This window comes from Scaptodrosophila lebanonensis, unplaced genomic scaffold, assembly GCF_003285725.1.
Source record: "Scaptodrosophila lebanonensis strain 11010-0011.00,11010-0021.00 unplaced genomic scaffold, SlebRS2 tig00000089-arrow-pilon, whole genome shotgun sequence".
NCBI classification, from domain to species: Eukaryota; Metazoa; Arthropoda; class Insecta; order Diptera; family Drosophilidae; genus Scaptodrosophila; species Scaptodrosophila lebanonensis.
Window position 1 is genome coordinate 2,097,895 of NW_022060565.1, and position 26,850 is coordinate 2,124,744.

The 26,850-nt window shown below is 38.1% G+C and overlaps 1 protein-coding gene across 8 annotated transcripts; it reads right to left on the reverse strand.

Moving 5' to 3' along the window:
- Positions 1-412: 412 nt before the first annotated feature.
- On the reverse strand, positions 413-26,521 carry LOC115626934 (homeotic protein female sterile). 8 transcript variants are annotated; one of them, XM_030522443.1, is made up of 13 exons: positions 26,054-26,521; positions 24,882-25,224; positions 20,311-20,642; positions 18,354-20,218; positions 15,670-17,092; positions 15,414-15,572; positions 13,671-13,790; positions 13,431-13,562; positions 5,472-5,524; positions 4,346-4,481; positions 1,982-4,241; positions 1,756-1,921; positions 413-1,263 (listed from the first exon to the last, which is right to left on the reverse strand). In XM_030522443.1, exons 4-13 carry the CDS (start codon positions 19,638-19,640, stop codon positions 1,198-1,200), a joined length of 5,802 nt encoding a protein of 1,933 aa, XP_030378303.1. In that variant the 5' UTR covers positions 19,641-20,218; positions 20,311-20,642; positions 24,882-25,224; positions 26,054-26,521; the 3' UTR covers positions 413-1,197. The 8 variants fall into 8 exon arrangements, with proteins under 8 accessions (XP_030378303.1, XP_030378307.1, XP_030378308.1 ...); XM_030522447.1 differs by having other exon boundaries at positions 15,670-17,077; positions 18,339-20,218; XM_030522448.1 differs by having other exon boundaries at positions 18,354-20,236.
- Positions 26,522-26,850: the final 329 nt, after the last annotated feature.

Consider the following 26,850-nt stretch of genomic DNA (forward strand, 5'->3'; position numbering starts at 1 on the left):
TTGCTACTTAAAAAACTAAACTCTTGGTTTTTAATGTCCATTTTCATGCATGCTGCTGCTACTGCTGCATCATCGCTCAACAAATTACATACATACATAAATATAAAATATAAATTACAATTTCGTTTATTTTCCTTTAATACAATTGACCATAATCTTTAGGCTTCTATTTGTCTGTAAGACCGCACAGAAAATGTTTTGTAGATCATCTTCTTGTTGTTTTTAATTGTTTTGGAGGCAGCTACTTTAGTTGTATGTATGTATATAATAATAATAATATAATATAATAATAATAATAATAATATATATCTGTATATATATGTGTGTATATACATACACATACAGACATATACACACATACATATATGCATGTAGAGTAAATTAGAATTAACACAATTGGATTTTTGTTTGCTTTGTTTTGCTGTAAGTGATTTTTTTTTAAATTAGTTAACAATTATAGTATATTAAAAAAAAGTTTATCCTTAATACAATTACAATTTAAGACTTATCTTAAAAGCATTCATAACATAATTATTATTATTTAAAAAAAAAAACAAAAAAAAATGTATTGTAAACCAAAGGAAATATGCCTTTTTTGTTAGAATTGTTGTTGTTTTATTGATGTTGTTATTGTTGTTGTTGCTGCTGCTGCGCTTGTCGAACGATGATTGCATTACAAATTGGCACCACAATTCCAGCAGCTCTGTCTGTCTGTTTAGTTTGGTACATTTATAAGTGTGTGTGTGTTTGTGTGTGTGCATGATGTATGCATGCATATATATATGCATACGTACATACATACATGCCTGCATACAATTATCTATGAGTAACTCACTAATAATGTACGTATGTATTTACGCTTTAGAACATTGCTTATGTTTAACAATTATTTTAAATTGTCGTCGTTGTTGTTGCTGTTGCTGTTGGTTTCCTTTATGTGTATATATATATAAATATATTTTTTGTATATATTTTATATATATATTAATATATTATTTTGTTTGGCTGTCTTGTTTAATTGTTGTTGTGTTGTAAGCGCTGTTTTCATCATTTCTTTTGGTATTCCCAGACACTTTTCTTGCCATGTTGACGGCGCCGAAGTTGTAACTTTGTGGTGCAAGTTCTGGTGCTGCTGCCGCCGCTGCCGCTGCCCTCGCTTCTGTCGTCAGTGCGTGCAGCAGCCCTGGTGGCCGTTGCCTACAGGGTCTCCTCGAAGGCAGCCATGAGATCGCTCTGCATGTTCATATCGATTTGGCCGGCCAGCTATGGGTTGTATCAAGCAAAATTAAAAGTAGCTTCAGTTCAATGATTTAAGCAAAGCCTCCCTTTACTAAGGTAGTTTGTGGGAGAAGGGGTCGCTCCACGAGAGCATTCTGAACTCTTGTGTTTTGTACCCCTCGTTTGGTGTTTGAAATTAAAAACAAATAATAATAAATTAAATTTGTTCAGTGTTTACAGGAGCAGAACTCAGACAATTGGGAATTCAGGAGATAAAGTCCATATTTTCAATATATTTTTAAACTTAAAGTCAGCTATGATAGTTGGCCTCTTGAGGAATCGTTTGTAGGGTGGTATTTCGAACTGAAATCTTTTTAACTTAATTATTGTACGCGATTTTTCGAGAGGAGTCTTTTTATTTGGAATATTTGTGTGAGAAAACGAAAATAATTCTTTGCCAAACCTATTCAAGTTTTATTGAAAATCCAAAAATATATAAGGCCTATAACATCATAACAGTAATGTAATTCTACTTACCGCCTCGCGACGACGACGCTCCTGTTCGGCACGCCGTTGTTCCGCACGTTTTGCAGCCGCACGATCCTGCGGCGATTGCTGCGCTGGCGAACTTTGACCCTGGCCCGGCGAAGCCTTAATGTCATCGACACGCGATATTTGCGGCTGCGCATCATGCACGCTTTTACTGTAAAAAAAGAATGACATTAAATGTTTGGGCGTAGAAAATATGAAATGGATGACTTACCGTCCACTTTCCATGGAGCCCAATGGGGAGGCGCCCATTGAGACAGCCGTTAAGGCCGTTGCTGCCGCTTGCGCTGTGGCTGCAACCACGGCTGCAGCAGCATGGTGAGTCTTGGCATGAGCATGACCGCCTTGGTGTCCATTGCCAGAGGCGTTGCTGCCACCACCTCCACTACTGCTTGCTTGACTATTGGAGCCTGCGCCGCCAACGGTGGCGCCTGCACTACTGTTGCTATTGCTGCTGGCGGCGCTGCCGATGCCACCACCACTGACAGCGCCGCCACCGCTATTGCTATTACTGCTGACGTTGACTAAACTGCCGCCACCACCGCCGCTCGCGCTGCCACCGCTATTCGCGCCATTACCGCTGCCGACACTGCCGGGCCCATTGCTGTTGATGGAGTTGTTGCTGTTGCCATTGCCACCGACAGCACCACCGCCGCTGCCACCACCACTGCCTGATGAACGTCCGCCACCATCCGCTCCGCTGCTGCTGCGCTCCCGTTCCCGCTCTCCACTTTGCGTTGCAGCCTGCGATGAGATATTGCTGCCAGTGCCGCCCCCAGAGCTCGCAGCTGCTGCAGCTGTGGCCGCAGCGGCCGCTACCGAGGATGAGGATTTGTGGTGCTTGCGCTGCTGTTCCTTTTCAGCCACTTCCTTTAGATATTTCTTCTCCTTCTCGGCCGCCTCAAGGAGCTTGAGGCGATCACGTTCTTTGGCTTTATTGCGGAACTGCTGAAACGAGTCCATGGCCGGCTTCGCTTTGCTCGACGTAGCCGCCGTATTCTGCGGTGAGTTTGAGGCCAGCGAGGACCATGAGCTGGCATTCTTTAGGTTTTGTTCGGCCGATTTAAAAGCATGTGCAAAGTTGCCTTGCGCATTTGGCGCACTGCCTCCACCACAACTATACATTTTCAGATCAGACGGCGACTGCTGTGGCGGCAGCACTTTTTGCTTGTCGGGCGGGCTAGGCATCATGGACTCGATTGGTTTCGGTATGATGAGCATTTTATTGGAGGGCTGACCACTCTGTTGTTGTTGTTGCTGCTGCTGTTGCTGATGGCCGTGATGTTGTTGCTGCTGATGATGATGCTGCTGCTGCTGTTGTTGTTGCTGTTGTTGAAGTTGCTGCTGCTGTGCCAAATGTGATTGAATTTGCTGCTGTTGCTGCTGGATTTGTTGTTGCTGCTGCTGCATCTGTTGTTGCTGATCATTCGCCGATAGATTGGTGTTATCCTTAAGTTTGCCGCCATTGTTGCCACCCATCATCACACCCATGGCAGGCGTCAACTGATCCAGGAATGATGTCGCTGCAGCCAGATTGAGATTATCAAAGCCAAAATCGGACACATTGTAGCCATTGTTGTGCGCGTTCGTTTGTTGATGCTGGCCATGTTGTTGCTGCTGCTGCTGCTTCTGGTACGCAGTGACCATATCCAGACTGAACATTGAGGAGGGCAAGGAATGGAGGGACAAATTACCATTCATGCCGCTCACGTTCTCCTTGGCCAACAACTCCGACACTAAGTCCATTTGTTGTTGTTGCTGCTGCTGCTGTTGCTGGTGTCCAAACTGTTGTGACTGTTGCTGCTGTTGCATATTGCCTCCGGGCTGTTGCATTAGATGCGCCTGATGAGTCATCAAAAAATTATCCGCAAGCGCCGATGATTTGCTCGTGTTTGCATTGTATTCCAGGGACGCCAGTGACTGTTCAACAGGATCATCGAATTGTGGTATTTGTTTGAGGCCAGCGGCCAGCGATACTGTAGGATCACTGCCCGCGCCCCCACCTACCCCAACCCCGTCGAGTGGGGATGTGTTGTGTGTGTTATTGAGACCGGCAACACTGCCACCAACGCAGACGCCGCTACCGCCGCTTGTATTGCCACTGCCACTATTAACGCTCGACGACAGCGCAGCCGTTAGCGCTGCATGATGCTCGCTCAGATCACCGGCCCCAGCACCTGCCGCCATACTGGGCGGCTGCTTGTGCAGATTGCTGGCTATGCGTATTCCACCTACACTGCTAGTCGTCTGCGTTGCTGCGCCACCTGAGAAGCCGTGCGACGGCAGCGGCGTCGTGCCAGGCGCTTTGCCTCCGGCCACCTGATCATTTGGTCCATTCTTATGACCGTGCATCATGCCCGTCGCTGGCGCCCCAAAGTTGCCCGGCCCGCTCTTATTGTTATTGTTCAGTATGGCCGCTAATGGATTACCACTGCCCAGAAGGTTTGCTGCATGAGCGGCCGCCGCAATGGACACTAGTAAACAAGTTACGATTGACAAGGACAAAAGGCAAGAGGTGGAAAACCACGGATTAAATTAGTCACGCGCCACAAACCAATCATCAGACATCAGTACTTACTCATTTGTGATGTAGGTGTCGTTGCCGGTGCCCCTGTGGTCAGCACATTTGGCAGCGTCGTGTGTGGAAGGGTCGGTGGTATGGCACCGGCTGGCAGATTGCCGGCTAGAGCGCCGCTCAGGCTTGGATTATTTACCTAAAGTCGAAAGGGTTGAGCCAAAGCGTAGAGCCGTAGATCGAAACAGAACACGCGGGCGGAAGGTGAACAAACATAGACGTTTAGAACCCATTACAAACAATTACATCGTCATATCATGGACATTGACAGGGCCAGGCGATAATTATACCCCTGCGAGCCTTCCCAGTGTTACAAACATTCAAAACCTACAGCAATTAACTTAGCTTGCCCTCGTTTCCGCGAAATCCAAGAGATTTGGCGCTAAACTCCCCCTCTGCATTCACTAAAGAAAAACGAGTTTCAAAGATTTAATTCAACTATCTCAGAATAGATGTATGCTTCAAATAGGAATCCAAACAAGGCACATTCGCATGTTTTATATTAATTACATATAATCGTAATCATTTTCAAAGTTGACGGACTTGATATTATACCCCTCATTTTGATTTTGGGCTAATCGGTTATTTTTCGTTCATAGCGCATATTAATATCGTTTCGGAATTGTTTCTGAAAGTATGGTATCTTTCCTATCGAAAACATCGCTACTCTATCTAGTATTTATCAATTTAAATAATTTTTATATTTAAGAACGCATATATTGACTTATTGTTCTGATATCTACATATATGATCTGTTTTTGATTAAATATTTTTCCCCCTTTTATTACATATTAAAAACTGGCCGTTCACTCATAAAATGGAAAAACATACTTTATATCTAAATATGTAGAAAAGGTCTAATAACCTAAACTCTTTATTGATCACTACATATTAATAGAAACACACAAATTGATGAGGCAATTTTTTGTGAACAAATGAAAGTATGATCTACATGGGAATTCAATTAATTTAGATGCACGCCATATTTGAAGACTGAACGAATGTTTTGTGTGTGTGTGTGTAAGTTGTTTTCTTCTTAGTAATATTTTTCGCAGGTTTGCCCATTTACCCCTTTATTGTGTCCATCTATGTAGGTTATTTGCTAAATTGTATTTATGGATCTACTCACATTGCTTCCATTTGAATCACGTGATTTTTTCTTGCGTGGTGGCCGTTCATCACCTATAAATTGTTAATATGCAATAAAACAAAAGAAAAATTTAGTTAAAAAAAACCGATTACAAGTCAGAAATTATATATAACATGTATTAGAAATACCTCTTACAGCCGACATCACTGAAACCAATATGAAGCAATTGTGTGTGAGTTTTAATTTGATATTCTGTGAATGATTGGATTGCACTAATTCTCAAATCGTCGCTGTAAAATAAAACAAAAACATGCGACATAAAGAGCCGCAACCGGAACATGAATACCGGAAAACCGAAAATCTAAAACCAACGTAGTGGGAGGCAGCTGGGGATATCGAAGTGGAGGTGGAAACGTAAGTGGAAACCAAACCAAACCAAGCCCAACCCAACCCTTGTGCAGATATGTACATTTACTTTGCACTTGTCATCATTTCATTGATTTTGTTTATAGTTCTTTTTTCATTTAAATTTCAACTTATGCTAAGAGTGTGTCTCATTTATACTCTGCGCCTAAGCAAACAAATATGTATATTTATTGAATTTCTCTAAAGGTTTTGGATAACGTTAGCCTTCTTCTATCTGTAAAATCAATTCTGCAGAATTTGGAATGAAATACACAGAGGAATTTTTTTAAATAAACTTTTTTCTTGTATTCATTGCCTTTTTTTTTTTTTTTTTTTTTTTGTTTTTTCACTTCTATTTCTGATGGTTTTTTTTAATATTAAATATTATTATTTTTACTATAAATATTTTAATATATGTATGTATATTGTATGTGTGAGTTAGTGTGTGTGTCTGTGGGTGTATTTCTGACCTTTTATTTCATTCTTAATAATGAGTCTTTTATGCTAAGTATATATATATAATATATATATATGTGTGTCTGTGTGTGTCTAGCTGCCTTGCGCTAAGATTTTACTATTTATTCGCTTTGTATATTCATTTTATTTTATTTTATATATTTGTTTATGATTTCGTACGCATTTTCATATTTATATGTATAGCTACTAAAGTATTTTGAAAGAGACGTCTGCGCTAATTGAAAGTCGACTTTTCGTTGAAACCAAAAATGCATTTGAATTTTTTTTTCTTTTCTATATATATTTGTTGTTGTTGTTTTTCTTTTTCATTCTTTTTTATGTTCTATTCTTACAAGACTTTGAGCGTGTTGTTTACATGCGTGTATGTAAATTTCTGTTCTCGCTTTTAGATATTGTTTCGTTTACGTTTTGTTTTTACTAAGTAGATTAAAAATGACTTATATAACAAAAAAGAAAACAATGTCGATTACACTGCTGTGAGTGTGTGTTGTATGTGTATAGGTGTGTGTAAGTATGTGTGTGTGTGTGTGTGTGGGTGAGTGTGAGGTGTTTGGGCGGGGCTACTAAAATAGATGTGTGTGTCGCCTAGCACAGCATAGCTCAGTGACCAGTTTAGCGGCCTACATTTTGCATTCGTTCGTTTCTCAATTATTTCATATTTTAAATAAATAACAAATGCCAATGTCTGGCTAAGTAAATTAGAAAAAAAAGAAATAAATAGAAGAAGCGAATTGCTTGTTTACAAAATTTAATGTTGTCATATCGATTTGAGTTTTCGAATATTTGCTTAATTTCGTGGCTGCATAAATAATATATGTTTCTTTTCTTACTTCTTTTTTGTCTGTTTTTGTTTATCAATTACAACTCAGCATAATAAGCTTGTCTAGAACACGCTCATATTTTCAACATTTTAAAATTTCATTTTTGTTTGTTTTTTTTTTTTTTTTTGTAAAATGAGTTTTTCCTTTTAATTTATTTAACGTTGGTTTGAAAATCATTTGTGATTTAAAAATATGTTTGTTTTCATTTATTTTTATTATTTGTTGTTTTTTGCTTTTATTTAATTTAATTTAATTAATTTATATTTAAATTTCGTTAATGCAATTTGTTGTTGTTGTTTTCTCGCTTTCTTTTCATTTTCCATACTTTTTCTCTTTTTTTGTTTTTCTTTTTTTTGAAAAAAACGTGCAAACAATGTGTAAAGGGGAAAGCCGACAGCCGAAAAATAAATAATAAAATGCTTTCAAAATACATTTAATTATTTGTTTTTGTTGTTATACCTTTATATATACATATATAGAACTATGCAGTTGGTGTGTGTGTTTGTGTGTGTACATGCGCATACATATACATATACGGAGCAAGAAACTCTGCACACACATTTGGAGTCTGGGGAGCTGGAGCTGCTCTTCTCTCTTTTGGAGAGTCTCTCTCGCGCTTTTGCTCTCGCTCTGTGTCATGTCTGTGTGTCTCTTCTGTTCGCTGTCTTCAGTTTCTTTGTTCCTGCTAGACTTTTGAACGAACTTTGCTAACCTTTGTTTGTTCATTGGTGTCTTCTTTTACTTTTTTTAATTTCTACTTTACGTAGTTAATAATAGTTGGTGTTTTTGCTGGTGTTTTCTTTGTCATTTATTTTTATTGTTTTATAGATTTTTTACACTATTTTGCATTTTGCTGTTTTTTTTTTTTTTTTGTTTTTTTCTTTTCTTCTTTTGTTTCACCTAATTAGTATCAAGCTTGGTAGTCTTCCGTTGTTGTCAAAAAATGGGATAGGAATAAACCATAAAACAAGGACATACACAAGCAAACAAAAAGAAAAGATCGTGTTTCTATATAATTATTCTAACTATTTACTAAAACATCATATACGCCTGTCGGTCGTGTTTGTTCACCAAGGCATCGGAAGTCGTTAATCCTAAGATTGGAAGCTTGAATTCTCGCATGGAATATTCTTGTAGACGCGTGTTAAGTCTAAGAAGGCGGCATTGGTGTATAGGAGGCTTCTATTCTCTGAAGCCCCAGTTGTTATACGGAAATAGAGCTCAGAACATATGAAAACACTCGCGAGCTTATTTAAAGTACAGATTTAATTAGCCAGATTTGGATTAGCACATCAAAAACGACTGTTTGGCCAAGATATTGTGCTCGAAATGAGACGAGGGTTAACCGAAATGGCCAAAACGTCAAGTTCTAGCTAGAACTTGTGGCCACACTTAACGCTAAACTATAATTTTTAGATACGTTAGCATACTAGACTACACAAGACTAGATAGCTCTAAGTCAAGTGTATTAAGGTGATTAGAGATTGAGTTTCAAATCAGCAAACTGATAATCTTCGACTGATCCCTAACTGCACGTTTCGTAATTGTTGTTGTTCCTAACTTGGTTGCCTTCTATAAGGGCTGTGTTTCTCATAACTGTTCTACTACTTGTAGTTCCATGATGGTTGGCAAGTCGTTTTGGATTTTGCAATGTAAAATAATGATACTAAACAATAAATAAATGCGTAAATATACAAAAATTAACATAAAACAATTAAATATGTTCACCAAAACAGCAGCCACATCAAAGGTTTGTAGTCGTTTCAAATTTTTTGCAAGAGTTAAATTTTGTTTTATTTTTGGAATTTTTGGTTGCTCTTTTTTTGTTTTTGCTTTTCATTTTTGTCCTGTCTAGTATATCTTTACGGTTAGAGATCAGTGCTTAAGACTTCTGCACATATACATATTTAATTGATAAGTTAAAGTAGGTAGGGGTAAGTTGGTAGTTAGGTATATATGTAGTATGCGTAGTTAACAGTTTGTACCTAGCTTGCCTTGCTCTTCTTCTTCATCTGCTTATTCTCATTCTTAGAGTTTGTTGCTTGTTTACATTTTTACGTACATATGTGTTTGTTTTGCTTTTCTCTAGTTCGGATACTTTGGATATACTTTCTCATTTTTACACATTGTCTGCAAGTGTATTTCAATTTTCGTTTTTCTCATTTTTTGTTGTTATTTTTTTGTAGTTTTTTTTTTTTTTTAAAGATATATATGCGAATTGGTGTTTTCGTTTTCTATTTAATTTATGGTACAATAAGTTATTGCATTTGTTTATAGTTTTTGCTGGTAAAATTATAATTGTTATTTATCATTTTATTTTAGATAGTAGTTTATATACATATGCTGTTTCAAGGGGCTGTCTTTTTGGGTCTGTCAGTTTAACAAAAACAATCACCATATTTAATAGGACTGTGTGTGCATATATGTTTGTGGTAGTGCCTCCCACCCGCCTCCTGAGGTTTATGGTATGACGTGAGAGACGACATCGAGGCTACATCATCAAATCATTAGCTTCATTCATTGATTTATTCATTGATGGCAGACCGAACGAACGAGTTGACTGACTGACATTGGATACATTTATGGCTCAATATCATTGCAATTATATTTCTTTTCCTCCTTCCCCTTATCCTACACTTCCTATACATCATTAATGTTCAATAAAACAAAAGCATCAATTAGGTTAAAAACAATGTAAATTGCTTGTTGTGCGATATGATTGAATAATATTAATGGGGGATTCATCACTACATTGATTTTATTTACAAAAAAGAAACCCGTTTTCGTGAGTATTACACTTCGAAAATGTGACATTTTTGTGCAGTCAATCAATGTGACAAACACACGATGTATTTAATGCAATGTGACTGATGTAAGTATTTATTTTCTGGATTGAATTTGAAGTAAAAATAGAGGAAAAGGATTCTTCTAACAAGAACAATACGACATGGTATGACCTGAGAAATTGTTAATGCTATCTAAAAACCACATAGGCAGCAGCAATAGAAATGCTTATTTATTGAAACAACAAATGGAAAGATAATTGGTGGGGTGTATGACAATGCAAATTTAACTCAAAAAAGGCGTAAATGGAGTGTAGGAAGGATGAGATTTACTTTCTGGGATTGAAAGTTGATTGATGATTTATTGAAATTTTGTTGCTGGTCTAATTAATAATGATGGATACTTGTGCATTAGCGATTAGTCATTCATTTACAAGAGAAAAAACATTTAGGACATCAATGATTGTTCGATTGCTTGCTTGAAATGCTGATTGAAATGTGTGACTAACAAATACAAGTTCATGTACCCAGGCACACAACAGTTTTGTGTAAAGAATGTCGCAAAAAACAATCAAATGGGATTGAAAACAACACTTAATGCATTCTACAAGTACACTTTTAAGGCTTTCTCGGGTGGTTGTTTATTGTATGTGTATGTATATGAGTGTGTTTGTTGTTGTGCATAGCAAAATGTTACTACTGTCGCATGATAGGATCAAGCTTTCGCATGATAGGATCAAGCTTTCGCATGATAGGATCAAGCTTTCGCATGACTCTCTCATATTATTGTGATTCTCTTCGTTATTTAATCATTCAATGTGAATTGATGGTTTTTATTGTTTAAGATATATATTTATTGTTTAGACGCTACTTGAGGCTTTACTTTATTTTTTAACTAGTCTTTTTGAGTAGTTTTTTTTCCATTTGTTTAGTTTAGTTTTTATTGGGTTGCTTGCTTGGTTGGTTGGTTGGTTGGTTGGTTGGTTGGTTGATTGATTGATTGAGTTGAGTAGTTCATTTGGTTTTTTCAGATTGGCTGCCCCCAATACACAATTGCTTCACGATTTTTTTCAGCATATTCATAATAATAATAATAATAATAAAGATAATAATAATGCTTTTGTTTTGTTTTCAAAGACTTAAATTAAATAGAGCTTGCTTTTACAAGCAGTTGCATTATTTAGATAGTAAAAATTGTTTGTTGGTTGGTTTTTTTTTTGTGGTTGTTGTTTTTTCTTGAATCAATAGTACATGCATATACTATATACACATATATACATATATAGATATATTTAATATATATGCATGTATATATATGTATGTACATATATACACATATATGTGGTTGTATATATACACATCTATGTATGTATATATATATAAACGTGTTTCATTTAAAAATACAATTCGTTTAATACCTAAAAATGCTTAAATACAATATCTATATGCATTTACATAATGAAGCATATATTCATATATACGTATAACTAGACCTAAATAGTATTTATATATCTATATATATATATTGATTATATATAGTTTTGCAGTTTCGTGTCGGTGTGTATTTGTGTATGTGTTTCAAAAGCTACCTAGATGAGTTTTATTTTAAAATAAACGAAATTTATAATCAAAAATGCTTGAAAATAAAAATAACATTTGACAATAATGTCGATAATTTAGCATTTGGGCCTCGGCATTGGCGCTAGTTTTCATAACCAACATCAAACTATTGAGTGTCAGAGTGTCGCCATTAGACAAAAACAACAATTGTAACATAATAACTCGATTTCAAGGCTCCACTCTGCATATAATTATAATTTTATTAAATCGTTTTTACACAGCAAACAGTTGTTTAACAAATCATTTGCTGTCTTGGGCAAATACATATTTGTTTTAAATACAAATACAGCGAACAAATTTTGGCCATTCATAACTGTTTAAAATTGTGTAGAATTATTCAAGTTAAATAATAATAATATATTCAGCATTATACCCGATTTTGTAACATGTATGTTGTATGTTGGGCAAACGCATATTGCACTTATCATGAACTTAGTTCGCAGATAGTAAAAAAAAAAAAATATATATATATATATATAGTATATATGAAAAATAAAACACATGATTATATTTTCATCCGAAAATTGTAATTGAAAACTTTTGAAAGTTGGTTATAAAAAAAAAGACACCAACAAATGCAGCAGCACACAAAAGCTTCAAGGAATAATAAATTAATTACTGCTAGTTATCGCGGCTCATTATTAATTATAAACAAATATTAATGAAATGAATGATAGATATATCAAGGTGGATACAATTCAAAATTAGCAACCTAAAAGCAGTTTTAGAAAACATAAGCTCTGCGCACAAAAACATACACTTTCGTGTGCTTGTGTTTGTGTCTGTGTCTGCGTACATGTATGTGTGTTTGTGTTTGTGTGTGTATGTGCATGTGTTTGTGTGTGTGCACGTACACTTATATATACATATGTACACACGTACATATATACATACATATGTATGGCTGCACATACATACAAACATAGGTATATAAATACGTTCATATGTTTCTATGCATACAAAACTCATTAGAATCATGACTGGCTGAGACTTTTTCTTTTGCTTGTTTTCTAATTTCTTTATAAAATAATAATTTGTTATTATAAAAATGATAAACTACCAAACTGCAGGCAATAAAAAAAAAAAAACAAACGAAACAACAACACTGCATAACAAAATGCGTGCCCCCCTCTCGCTCACTCCTGCACACTTTCTATCCCTTTCGCTCCCACACTTGCACACTCATCGTTTTGTTTAATATTTTCTTACACAATTTTTGTATTTGTTAATAGTTTTGCACTTACACAATTTTGTACCTAAATTTAACAAAAAAATCTAAAAACTAAACTAAACATTTTAGATGTATATATACTATGTGTATGTACATATAATTATGTACTTCTATCAGAATTTTAAATAATTATGCCAAAAACTGAAATGTTCTCTGCACTCTTCTCATTTCTTTCAGCACAAATTTACGTTTTGTTTTAAGGGTTAGAAAAAAAACAGTTCATCAGTTACTTTTTTCTGTGCAATTATCTCCCTAGCCCGCCCCTCACGCTTCCATTATATGGAGGGGGGGTTGTTGTGTGTGTCTCACGATCTGTTCATATCTCGAATCTGATCTATAGTGCTCAGCGAGCTTAGCTTATAACTGGCTTTCTCTCTTCTCTCACATTTTTTCATTAAACTGATTTTAAAATTAATGGTATTTAATATAAAATCATATTTAAACAAAATATTGTTTTATATACGCAATATATATATATAAGTATATATGTACCAGTGTTTGTTTTTTTTTTTTTTTTGTTTTTTGTTTTTTTGTGTCTGCGTGTGTTGTGTAAATCGTTGAGTTTTTCTTGTTTTTTGTAGCTTAAACGAATTTCTAGTATATATCTATATATAGAACTATATATATATATATTAAAAAACAAAACAAAACGCGTCCTAACCTGCTTCACTGTCGCTCGAGTCACTTGAACTGCTATCACTCGAACTCGAGGACGATGAATCGCTGGAACTTGAACTTGATGACAAACGATTCGCTGGCTGTACAGCTTCAACTTTATTTGATGTCGATTCATCTGGAACGGGCAAGAGAGTAACAATAATCAGTTCATATATATACACATATGGCATAAAGATACGTATGGATTGCTTGGTGGGCATTTAGACTTCGTATTTCCACCTACCTTTCTTTGCTGTTTTCTTGCTCGCACCTAGCTGACCAGTCACGTCTAGTAACCGTTTCTCCAGCTCTTGTTTCTTTTCGGCCATCTGTTCATCCTTTGATTTCCCGGAAGGCTTTTTATCTGCATAAAGAGGCAATACAATTTATAAGTATTTTCTGCATTTTTCCATCACTTGTAAAAAAAGTAAAGCAAAAGAACTCAAAGATAGATTGAGGAGGAGGTCTAAGAATAATACTTGGAGGCTAATCACAATAATCTGTTTAACCAATAAAAATTATTCAATTTACGAAACGAACGATTTCTGATCGAACAACGATATACATGCGGACTACAGAACAAAATTTGAAAGGTGGGCTGAGTATCGAGCAACCAAAGAGGATTTAACCTGGGAATAAAAATAACCTATAGCCTAACTTTTTATTTAGTACCACTAGTAGTTTCATTGGAATGCCCAATATTCTTTAGCGCTGATTGCTCCTTGGTTCGGTTTATTCAATGGACTGGTCCTCTATAATTTGGGCCTAACACAGCATCCACACGTCAGAGGTAGTCCCCTCCATAGTATCTTCTTCTTCGAAGGATACCATTACATATTCCTAAAACCATTACACGACTGGGCCTGAGCGTCCCTTATCGTTTATTGTGGCCCATTCCGGACTAGTCTAAGTTATCATGCCCTGATCCATATTATAAGTCGAATGATAGTGTCACATAAGTGATATTTTGAAACTAATATGCCTCAGCACATTCTTTGTTAATTTTAAATTAAATACAGTTTATCTTGAAAGCATAAAATAAGGCTTTGTATGCGCAAATAAGAATTCCCTTTCTCAACCGAAAGCTCATATATTTATATTATTTATTTCCACAATTCGTTTTTATTTTGGTTTTAAAGATATGGTTAGGACAGGACTCGGATTTACACAACTTTGCGATTTTCAATTATATATCCTTACAATACAATGACTTTACACAGTTTAGAAAATTAATTCTCAGAAACATTTTGTTGAGATCGAATATACTATAAGTTTAATTTTGAAATTATAAGCGTCATTGATGAGATGCTCATAGAATAGTTTATAAGCCAGATTACAAAATATTTACAATCTACCAAATAACAGAAATGAAGGTTATCATGCATTTTATTCTACAGGAATTGAAAATAAATCATGCGTTAAGGTAAATTCGCTTAGATATACTAAGCAGCAGATATTGAGGCAGGCAAATGGAAACAGACAGAGACAGAGGCAGCAGAATACCCACTCCAGTGGGGGGAATTGGAAGGAAAAATAAAACAAAACTTAATGGTATTTGGTTGAGAGTTTAGTAAACTAAACATGACCACTAAATGTTGCAAATTTCATTTATGCATTTTTTCTTTTCCATTGATATGATGTGTATACAAATTTGCAATAAAATTGTTCTCTTTTCAATTTTTGAAATATACGACAAACTCAAAATCGCTATCGAATCGCATCGCAGCAACAACAACGACAATAAGTAACGACGACAGCTAATGAGTTTTAAAAACAAACAAATAATGAAATTCATTTTTTTGTTGTCGCAGATGTTGTTGTTCCTTCCATGTGGTTGTGGATATTGCTGTTGTTGTGCTGCTTACGACACCGATTTGATTTTGATTTAATTTATAATTTATGTTGTTGTTGTTTGTTGTTCTATTTGTTGTTGTCGTTGTTGTTGTTTGTGGTCTCGGTTTAGTTACAAACTTACAATATGGCTTACGTGTTTTTTTGCGTAAACACGACGCCACATAGCTTTCAAGCTCGCGCAGCGTCGACGGCTTCAGTGTCTCGAAATCAATTTCAATCTCATCCGGATTCGAATCCCGCAGCGATGGCTCACGGTTCTGTATGATGTGCACCACACGGCCCAATTTGTCACCTGCGCCACATAAGGGATATGGTAGATAGAGAGCAAGAGATAAAGGGAATAATGGATTAGTGTGATTCACAACTAAGAGTGAATATTGCGAACTCACCTGGCAGCTTGTTGATGTCCAATGATAATTGGCGCTTCTCATCGTACGACATAGGCTTGGCGGTATCCTCCTCTTCGGAGTCGAAGTTCATCACCTGGCTGGGTTTCTTTTTACTGCTGCCGCGTGCACCCGCACCACCAGCACCAGCACCCGCACCACCGCCGCCGGCACCGCTACCGCTTTTGGCGCGTTTGGATGCACCGCCCGCAGCACCGCCGCCAGCTCCACCTGCACCACCAGCGCTCGCACCGACACCAGTTGCACCTGCTCCAGAACCAGCGCCCACACCGGCCGCCGCACCACCCGCGCCAACGCCAGTAGCACCCTTTGTGCCACGCTGACCTTTGACTTTAGCACCTTTACTGCTGCCACCACCGCCACCGGTACCACCTGCGCCCGCCGCCGCTCCAGCCGCCAATGCGCCAGCCAGAGCGCCTGCTTTGCCACCAGCAGTCACTCCCGCACCAGCAGCGGCAGCACCACCCGTCAGCTGGCTCATGACCATCGCCATATCGTGTGCATGTAGCGCAGCGGCTGCAGGCACCCCTGTTCCACCGCCGGCACCACCTGGTCCCACCAGCGAATTGTTAAGCAGGGCCGATAAATTGGCGCCGGCTGGCCCACTTCCCGCCAACGCTGCAACGCCACCAGTAACTGAAACATTACCATGACCACCACCAGCTCCGCCGGCGCCTGTTGCGTGCGCATGATGACCACCACCGCTACCACCGATGCTCTTTTTCTTCTCCTTGAGTTTCTTCTTGGCCTTCTTTTTGGCTGAGGCCTCCTCGACCAGTTTCCGTATCTCCTCCTGCAAACCCAACAACTTCGATTCGAGCATTTTCAGTTTGGCACTACGCTCCTCATCCGAATTTGACTCGTTCTCTGTATCGCTGGAATCCTCGGTAGATGAATCGCTGGCATCGTGCTTAGAAGTGCTCGTGTAGCCGTGATGGTGGGCCGCATTAGTTGCTGGCTCATCGGGTATATTGGCGTAGCGCATCTCAAAAACGTCTTGCAATTTGCGACCCATGGCAACAACATCATGATCTGGCGGATTGTATTTATAGCAATTGGTGAATATTAATCGCACATCGGCCGCAAACTCCGGCGCACTTTTATATTCGCGATTGTCCATTTTCCGCTTCACAGTACCCAAATCCATGGGTTTCTTGATAATGTCGTGATAGTCGTGCAGGCCAAGCAGTTCGGCATCCACTGGCTTGTAGAAAGGCCAGGCATAGCCGGAGTGCTTCTTGGAGAAGAGCTCCTTGAGGATTTCATTGCATGATTTCAGTGCGTCGGAGAGTTTCTCCTTGGACTTGGCGCCAGCCACGCCTACAGCGCCGCCGGCAACTAAGCCAGCAACACCGGCAGCGCCCAAAGGTGACATGGGGTAACCCGAGCCCTGGAATGTAAGATCCTGTTGAGTGAGCGGTTCAGTGAGCGGTGGATTGGTTGGTTGGTTGATCGATTGTTGATTTTTTGTTCAATTTTTTATTTATTTTGTTGTTGTTGTGGTGGTTGTTGGTGGTGCGTTGTGCGTGGAGTGCAATGGAATAAAAAACGATAAACAAAAGGAGAAACGAGCGCAAAGCGGCATTGGGTTAGCATTTAATGTTTCATGATGTTTTATATATCAGTAGTATGGATGTCTACCTATATGGACCATGTACAAATATACATAATGAAGACTACAGTACATGGCGTTATAATAATGTATAAACTACCAAAATCATTTTTAAAGTTATTCTAAAGCTAAGTGCAGTCAGAAAACATCCATAACTCGAAGAAGTCGTTCTAATGCTAATTTAATTCAATTCAATTCTTCAATGACCATTCCCTGTTCTTATTTCTTGTTGAGAGCAACAAGAGGTTCGAGTTATGGGAGTTCTAACACTTGAATTTGATTAAAACAAATAGTAAAAGGCAAGGCAGCGTTTTGTGTATGATTGTAGTGTGTGTAGTTATGTGGATGACTGTTTTTGTGTATTATCTGTGTGTGTGTATATATACATTTCAAAAGTTATACTGCCTGATCAGAAAACGAAAAGCCGGTAATGCATTATTTAGCTAAACAAATCACCTAAACATTGTTATGTACGCGTAATTATTGTAAATCACGCTGGTGCCTTCCTTATCTAAATGTTTAATATACTTGTAGTCTGTATAGTCTATGTTTTATACAACCCCAATAATGGGCCTAAGATTTTATCCCAAGTATATGAGCGTTCAGCATCAGCGTACATTTTCTAGATTTTTAAAAATAATTATGAAATTTGTAAATAGACATTACATTAGTAGCTATTATTAATAACTTAATCTTGCTTTTCAAGCAGTCTCAGCATAATAATGCTTGCTATTAATAGCTAGACTATTTAGGACTGGCTTTCCTTAACTGTACTTAACAACTTAAGACCTCTACAAGACAATTGATGAATTTTTGAGCAAATTAATTGAATTGAATTTTAGCTTAAACTGAATTGTTCTGAATGATCTGCCTTTTAATCACCAACTTAAAGACCTTATAACAAATTTGTTAAAGCCGTATTTAAATGTATATCGCAAATAATGTAATGTGCATGAATAGAGACTGTGTGATTGGTATGGATTAGCTACACAACGACTTTTTGAACAACATACAGCAGTCTGCTGGCAATGCCTCTTACCTTCTTGCCAATTACCTGACGATTGGATTCCCGCCGCGTCGCTATCTTGGCCGATTTTGAGTCCATTTGCGCATAGGGCGATTCAAATGCATTCGCCGTTGGAGTTGTGGTGTCCGCCTTCCGTTTAACGCCCTTCTTCATTTTGGCCGGCTGCTGAGGCGGTATTACCGCATCAACTCCCACACCCGCCGTACTATTCACATAGGCCTGCACCGCGTTGGCGGAATTCACGGCAGCCGATGGTATTGTCACGCCCGTACCCGCTCCAGTGGCGCCGGCTGCTGCTGCCGCAGCACTAGCGTTACCATCGAGCAGCGATGCCGTCTGTGCGCCTGCGCCATAACCCGCCTGCGTTAAGGTGGCCGCGAAGGCGGCCGCCGCTGCTGCTGCTGTTGCTGTTACACTCCCAACACCAGCTGCTGCCTTTAGAGCTGCAGCGACGGCATTTACATTAGTTTCTGCAGTACCGCCGCCAGCCCCACCCGCTGCGCCGGCACCAATGGCCGTGGTCGTTGTATTTGTGCTTCCCGGCACCGTATGTGGTGGCATTGTGCTAATCGGTGGTATGGACGGTGCACCGCCGCCTGTGCCGCCACCGCCGGCCGTTGATGAAACCGTGCCGCCCATGGCTGAGAGAGGTCGTGATCCGGCCGCCGCTGAAGCGGCTAAATGTGCAGCATTCATGACGGGCAACTGTGAGGATTGTGCCGCCTTAGTGGTTGCCGATCCTGGAGTGCTGCTGGCCACTGCACTACCACCAGCAGCACCAGCACTCGCGACTCCAAGACTTGTGGCGCTCTGTGCTTTTGGTGTGGCTGGTGCTCGTTGCTTTTTACGTCCACCCTTCGCTGTGACTGGCTCCAGTTCAAGCTCCTCCTTGGGCATTGATTCAATCTTCTGGAGAAAAACTTTTTCAAGTGTTTGCGCCATAACAACAACATCTTCGCCTGGTTTGTTATACACATAGCAATTACTAAACATTGTATTGAAATCATGTATGGCTTCCTTGGCCGACCAATAATAATTATTTTCCAGCCGTTTCTTTATCGTGCCCATATCCATGGGATGTTTAATTATCTTATGATAGTCGGGCAGGTTTAATTTTTTCGCATCCACAGGCTGTTGAAATGGCCAAGAGAAATTATGTTTCCAAATGACCTTCATGACGGTTTTGATCAAATATTGCAATTGATTTGTATTGCGACCGGGTCGCTCCGGTGGTGGTACCACCGGAGGCTGCACAATACCATTGATAGGCTCCACAATGGGCTCATGCCGTGGCGGTGGGTCGTTGGACGACATGCTGCTGCTTCTGCTCCTCCTACTACTTCCTCTGCTGTTGCCTCCGTTTGTGGTTATTAACTTGTGGTCGCTGATACTACTGCTGCCAAATACCTCGTATGAATAATGATGATGATGTTGATAATGAAGCGCTCTCCTTTAGTTAAGCTGACAGACAGAGACGGCCGACACACACAATCCCCGGGGCCGTCTCGTCCTCGCTTTCCTGCGCTTTCGACTGTGCTCAGAGCAGCAATATTTTTGTTAACTTGCTGTGTCTGCAACTAGTCGAATTGCTCCTGTGGCTGCGATTGTGCCTACTGTTGTGTCTACTTCTGTGACTACCACAACCACCCAATTTTATTTGGGGGACTGATTTGACTAAATTTTCACCACACCCTCTTACTGCGGCTGCAACTTCTCCTCTAACTCCTCTCAATGCTGCTGTTATTGATCTTGTTATCCTTGTTATTGATGTTGTTGTTAATATTGGTGTTCTTGCGATCCTTATTATTATTGTTATTGCTGCTGATCTTGTGGGTGCTGCTGGGTTTTGTTTCCGTTTCAACGCCGTATGCATACTCAGCAAATTTAGGTAACTGTAACAAAAGTACAAGCTTGCATTTAAACCGACATTTTAAATAAGGGAATTGGAGGAGAGACTTGATCTTAAAAGTTACTCCTTACTTACCACCACGTGCCGTCTCACTGGCGTGGCGTGTGCTTCCGTATATGGTGGTTTCAATGGTTCTCAGCAGTTGCACTTTGCCGGAGTTGTCTGTGCATTTTTATTTTGTTAAAAAGCACAGTGTTATTTAATTATATTTATTTATTATTTTTTTGTTGTTTTTTGTATTGGAAGTTGTTAGTTTTGCAGCTGTAGTTGTTGGTAATTCTGCTGTTAGCTAATAGTACTTAATAGTCTCTCTCTCAGTTATAGTTGATGAGTTATAGTGTTGTTGTGGCACGAGCTGGTGTTGCTTCTTCTTTTATTGGTCATTTGTTTGTTTCCAGCAGCGATATCTTTAAAGAAAAAGTTGTAAAGTTGGACTTTAATTACATATTTCAACAAAAAAGAAGCAGCTTCTGCTGCTTACTATCTATGAATGTTATTATTAATATTAATGCCGTTGCTCTACAGTTTAATAAACAGAAATAAAATGAATATTGTATTAAAAAACGCTAAATACAAAAAACATTTATGGTTGTCTAAAGCTTTAGTGTATTTACATCCGACATGGATATTTAGCTGCGAAATCCACCACCAGACATGACGACGTCAATTGTCGCAATCGTATATTGCGCGCCAACGCTCGACTACTCAGATCAATATCTTGAACGAGTTGTGCCTTTCTTATGCCGGTCGACCCAGCATTACACTTATAATTGCTTAATAAACTTACGCTAGCCATAAAGGAAACTCTCACACTCAAACTTAATATAAATACATTTGTGCACATACATGTGTAGAACATACATACATACATACAAAACACAGTGGAAAAAAAAATGCGCATGCACGCGCATTCAGTGGCGCCTAAATTGCACACTATCAAAAATTGTATTGTTACATAAACAAAATGTCATTCGACCTAAAGGTATCTGCACATAACATATCGTAATTAATATAAACAAAATGTATGACAAAATACATGAACCATCTCAGAAGTGATAGAAACTGAAGAGGCAAAAAATAAAACTTAACAGAACTACAACTTCATCAATTTAGCGCCCATAAAACGAAAACAACAAACCAACAACGTTGCGCCTGCACTTTGATCAAGAAGTGCGTTTGGATTTGTTTTTCCGACAATATTTTTTTTTTTATTTTATTCTCACACACACTGTTAATGCTGCTCTTATAGATGCTTCTTCTTCTTTAGATTTTTGTATTCTGCTTGTTTTGGCACTCACAGCGTTTCGTACACACAGCAACAGCATAGAACGAAAGAGAGCGGCGGCGAATACAATGTTCGAATTTCGAATTTGAGAGCAAGAGCGGCATGCACACATACAAACACGAGATTCCCGATAACTTATATAGTCATCTCGTTTGCGCGCTACTAACGCAAAAATATTTAGAATGGTCTGTCTGTTATGTTCCCTCATATTGTAGAATTACGAACAAAATATGTTGTACACATAAATACTTATATTGTTGCATTTATATTTCTAATTACGTATTTAGTTTCCGACTGAAGGCAATTATCCATAAAATGCACGTACACATTTGGAGTTGCCGGAGAGCAATTTGTTTTTTTGTTCTATGGCAGCGCGCTCATGTAGTGGTAAATTTAATGAAACTCACCACACAGACAACGAGGTGCCGTTTGCTTGCGTGTTTGCTTAAGTTAAACTTGGTTTCTGTTTCAGCATGATTCATACATAATAAAAGACGCTTTGATTGTTGTTGTTGCACATTGCAACTACACACAGAGAAGAAGCGACAACACACATACACAAATTTAAATACAATACTCCTCATATGAGAAAAATGCATACGTAATTTTGGCTTTAACACCCTCAACTAGCTGGCGTTGTGGTGAGCTCACGGCGACACCATTGTATATGCATACATACATATGTATATAGTATGTGTATATAGATGCATATGTAAGCATACCACAAACACATAACGTTTATAGCGCACAGTGGGTATTTCGGCAAGTAGTAAACAATGGATAATTAAATATAGTAGCCTAAGCTATAAAAGCCCTCCACACAACTAGTGCTTACTAATTTATAGTTGTTAACATAAATAATCTGCATACAGCGGCCGGCCGGTCAGCCAAGCTAAAAATATTGATAAGTTTATCTATAGGAAATAATATTCTCCCAATTATTTTGTTTTAAAAACCAATTCAATCGATTTCGCCGATTAAATACAAAAAAACATTCCCACTGTACACGCACACATTTAGTTAGCCAGCCACCAAGCAAAAGAATATTGGTGATTTTTTTGCGGTTGCTGCTTTTCTGGTGTATTTGCGCGTCCGCTTTATTGCAGTGACGCGAAATTAAGCGGAAGAGAAGCAAACGGCAAAAACAGCAGCAAGGGCAATAAAATTACAACTACATAGGTATTTACGTCATTTGCCGCGAAAACCGCGTAATGTATTTTTATAACGCGCAATTATTTGTTATTTTAAAATCAAATGAAACATGTCAGCAATGGAACTCTCAAATGCGCTGCTCTCACAACAAAACAAAATATCTGGCGACACACACACACTCATATAGGGAGCTGAAGTAAACGTGCTGCTGTTGTTGTTGTAATTATGTAGTACAGTAGACGACTTTGAGTTTTCAACAATTTACGTAGAATGCTACAACAACAACGTTGTTTGGTGCTGATTCGGCTGAGCCGCCGTCGTCATTTATAGTGTTCGTGTCTTTTTCTCTCTTCTTCGCAGTCGTGTTTGCATTTGTGTGTGTGTGACGGACCGCAATATGTGAAATTCAAGGCAAACACGATGACGTCGAGTTGGTAGCAGCAGAAGAAGAAGCAGCGGCATGGCATGCATGGTCAGAGAGGCGCCGGCGAAATAATAGCGGGCTGTGACAAAAATCGAAAAAGCGAAGTTTACAATTTTGCACCTAATATATTTAGTATATACGTACAACTATTGCAATACAATTTTTATAATTGATAATAAAAATATTTGTTTTACATAAATTTTAGAATTTGGCGGTAAAATTTGTTGTTTCTTCACTTGAATAAATACCGGTGGCATGTCAACATCAGATTCGCCAAGCTGAGCATCATTCATTAATATTTTAACTAGCATGCACTTGAACTATACGCAAAAATAATTCCATTTAAATAAATAAAATACTCGAAAAAATGCTCTACAGAAACTCACATCCATGCTCATACCAACACATTCGAACGCAAGGCACCGAGAGAGCGAAGCTATGGTGATTTGCAGTGCGAGGAAGCGAGATAACAATATAAGCGATGGTCGTAAAATGTAAAAATGGCGGCGTCAAACGGCGGCACGAGACTCAACGAGGACAAGCGGCAAAAAGCATCAGCAAATTTTTTGCATTTGCTCTCGATACTGTTGTTGTTGTGTTAGTGTTGATGTTGTGTATCTGCAAGTATGCGCTGCTAACGGCGACGTCATGAGTAACGAACGCCAACACGAATGCGGCAACTGCAGCACACCTCTAGGTTAATAAATCGTGCTGATAGTGGCACGAATTTTAAGCCGGTTTACATGCAGCGCAAGCCATCGTAGCAGAAGCTGCGACGTCGACAGCGCAGCAGCATATGCAATTCACAAAGCATCAATGAAATTATTGCGACTGACAACACAGCAAACACCAACAACGCCCGGCCCGGTACATACGCATAACAATAAATATCAAAATAAAAAAAAAAAAACAAACGAAAAAACGAGCAGACACTTTCCACAACAATCTATATACATAAATGCTATGAATAGATATTTCAACTACTTTGCGCGCCAAATACAAACAAATTCATCAATTAAATATATTTTTTTTGTATGATAACAAATAAGGTAATAGCATATGAAGATATACGCGTTGTATGTATACAAAACAACATCAATAATGGCGGAAATCTGTGCAAAGTTGAAAACTGTTTACATCGAGGGCCTTTGAAGGCCAAATATTGTTGATATCTTGTTTGGAGCTCTTTCAAGCTGTTTACCCTTTCAAAGATATAGACCGCCACAATTTCAACGTTTGACTGACATTGCAAAAATAATTCTATTCGATTAATTGATTAATCAAGTGACACTCGCCTTTTGGGGGAATAACCTTATTGTTATTAAACAGATTGAATTTCGGGAGCAACGATAACAATAAAAGAAACGAAAATGTCTTCCACATAGACTTAACACTCATATAGTATACTTTAAATAGTTCAGATATATGTATAGCATGAAGTGCGCTTTAAGTATGACAATCAAGACACATACATTGTATAATTTAAATAAACACTACTCCATAGAAATCTGCAACCATGCTTTCTTTCTCTCAGTGCATTCGAATATGAGTTGCAGCTGCCAGAGGCCAGTTTTATGATATGGTCTAGGGGCAGCATTAAGAGAGGGGTTGATGCTTATTGCAGCTTTTTTTTTAAGTCGACTGACTTAATGGCGGCAAAATAAAGAAAAACAGGAAGCAAACAAATAAATATACTGTATTCAACTTTAAACCGTCCCTAAAATGCTGAATCCTAGATTAAATATCATTACCTAATGCTGTTTTTATCAATTATTATTTACTTACATTTATTGTTGTTTTTTGCTGCTGCTGCTGTTAAATCCGTACTTTAGCTACGTTGTTGTTTTTATTAATATATATTTTTTTTTATTTAAAAAAAAGAGTTGTAGTGGTACCAATATAAATGAAGGCTGTTTTTGTTTGTTGTCGATGATGTTATAGTTGAATTGAATTTCCAAAAGAATTTATATCCCACAATATTTCATTACTGCTGCAGTTGTTGCGCGTTATGTTTTCAAAAATGGGATTTAATGTAATTTGTTGTTGGTGGTTTAAAATAATTGATTTTTGTTGCATGTGTTTCAAAAAATACAACAGGAAAAAAATTCTACACAATTGCTAAGCGTAACTGTAAAACAAACAATAAAAACAAAATATTGACGTTTTAAACAATGGCCAATGAATATTTTATATATATAAACATAGATGTATATTTAACACTTTTTTTTATACAAAAAATAGGCGCAACAATAAAAAGCCGCAAATACCGAAATATCGTACCGACAGACAGACAATACTGACTGACCGACCAACTGACGACCAGGCAGCGACAGAGCGACGACGGCGCGACAATCGAAAACACGCACGCAACGCTGTACGTGCACATACACACACGCATATATATGCATGTATGTATATACATTCATGTACATATAATAATAAATGCCACCATAAAATTATAGGAAATATGTATTATATTGGAAAAAATAAAACAAAAAATATTATGCAAAGTGAAACTTTTTCGCGTTCGGTTTTAGCTTTGCAAATAATGTTGTATTAGTATGAGCGTGGGTTTGTATTTGTGTGTGTATTCTTTTTGTTAATATAATATTCACTTTGCCTTTTTACTGCTGATACTGCTACCACACACACTCGCACACGCATACACATATAGACACACATTGTCAGCGCTGCTGTTGCTTCTTCTTCTTACTCTACAGTGCTGTCTGCTCGCGCTATTCGTTGCTTGCTTTGTACCACCACAAAAAAAAGAAAAAAAATTTGTCATGTCCATTGAAGTCTCACATTTTTCAAATGTAATTTTTGGCGCAAAATATATTGGATTTTTATCAAGTTTCATTTGCAAACACTAGTCCGTACATTTAATAAGCACTTTTCTATAAATTTATATAATTTCTGTAGTTTTTTACCATAATTTTTTAGCAATTTCCACACACCTATATACGTACGCGCTACAATTTTCGACAAACGCGCGTTTCTTGTGAGTAAAGCAGCCGTCGATGTCGTTGTCGCCATCAAATATACAAAAATTTTCGAAATTACTCAAAATGCGAATACAGACACATACACACGCAAGCACGCGCTCACATAAGACTAGCTGCACCTTTCACACACATTGGTGGTGGCAATGCAGAGTTGGTGGTGAATTTTAAATGTGCATGTGTGTGTAACGCGAAACAAAATGGCTGTCCCACAAAGTGACAGCGCGCATATATTTGGCATCGGAAATGTTTTACGCCTTGCTAGATTTCAGACCATGTTCATAAACAACAGGCGATGTTTAAAGCACGTAATTTGTTATGCATTCATTTGAACGCTTTTGTGTACAGTGCTTGAAATATTTTAATTACATTTTAGCATTGACTAGCACATTTTTTCGTGATTATTTCAACACGTAGCGGCGTGTGTACAACAAAATCTTACGACAGCGTTTTTACAGACTGTTGCAGCATTAACAGAGCCTATGTTAACTAACGCTCGCCAAATTATCGCATTCAAGTGCCATCACTGAACAGTCGTAATTGTGGCGTTGCCATATTACATGAACATTGAAGTCCAACAGCAGGAGTTGCAAAAGCAAACTGCATTTTTAGAAAATTTCTTATACATTTGCACAGTCAGCCAAAAATGCAGATGGTTGAACGCGTATGTTGCTATCTTATTTACAATTTTTATTCGTATAAAATATCACATTACATACAAATAAATGTATTCAATATGATCTTATTACATG

Bases quoted from the DNA above. Each gene is read 5' to 3' on its own strand.
- LOC115626934 (XM_030522443.1), bottom strand. From the start codon at position 19,640: ATGTCGTCCAACGACCCACCGCCACGGCATGAGCCCATTGTGGAGCCT. The intron at 17,093-18,353 runs GTAATTGGCAAG...CTCACTCAACAG, and splicing joins GGCGGGAATCCAATCGTCAG to GATCTTACATTCCAGGGCTC. The intron at 1,922-1,981 runs GTAAGTCATCCA...CTTTTTTTACAG, and splicing joins GGCTCCATGGAAAGTGGACG to TAAAAGCGTGCATGATGCGC.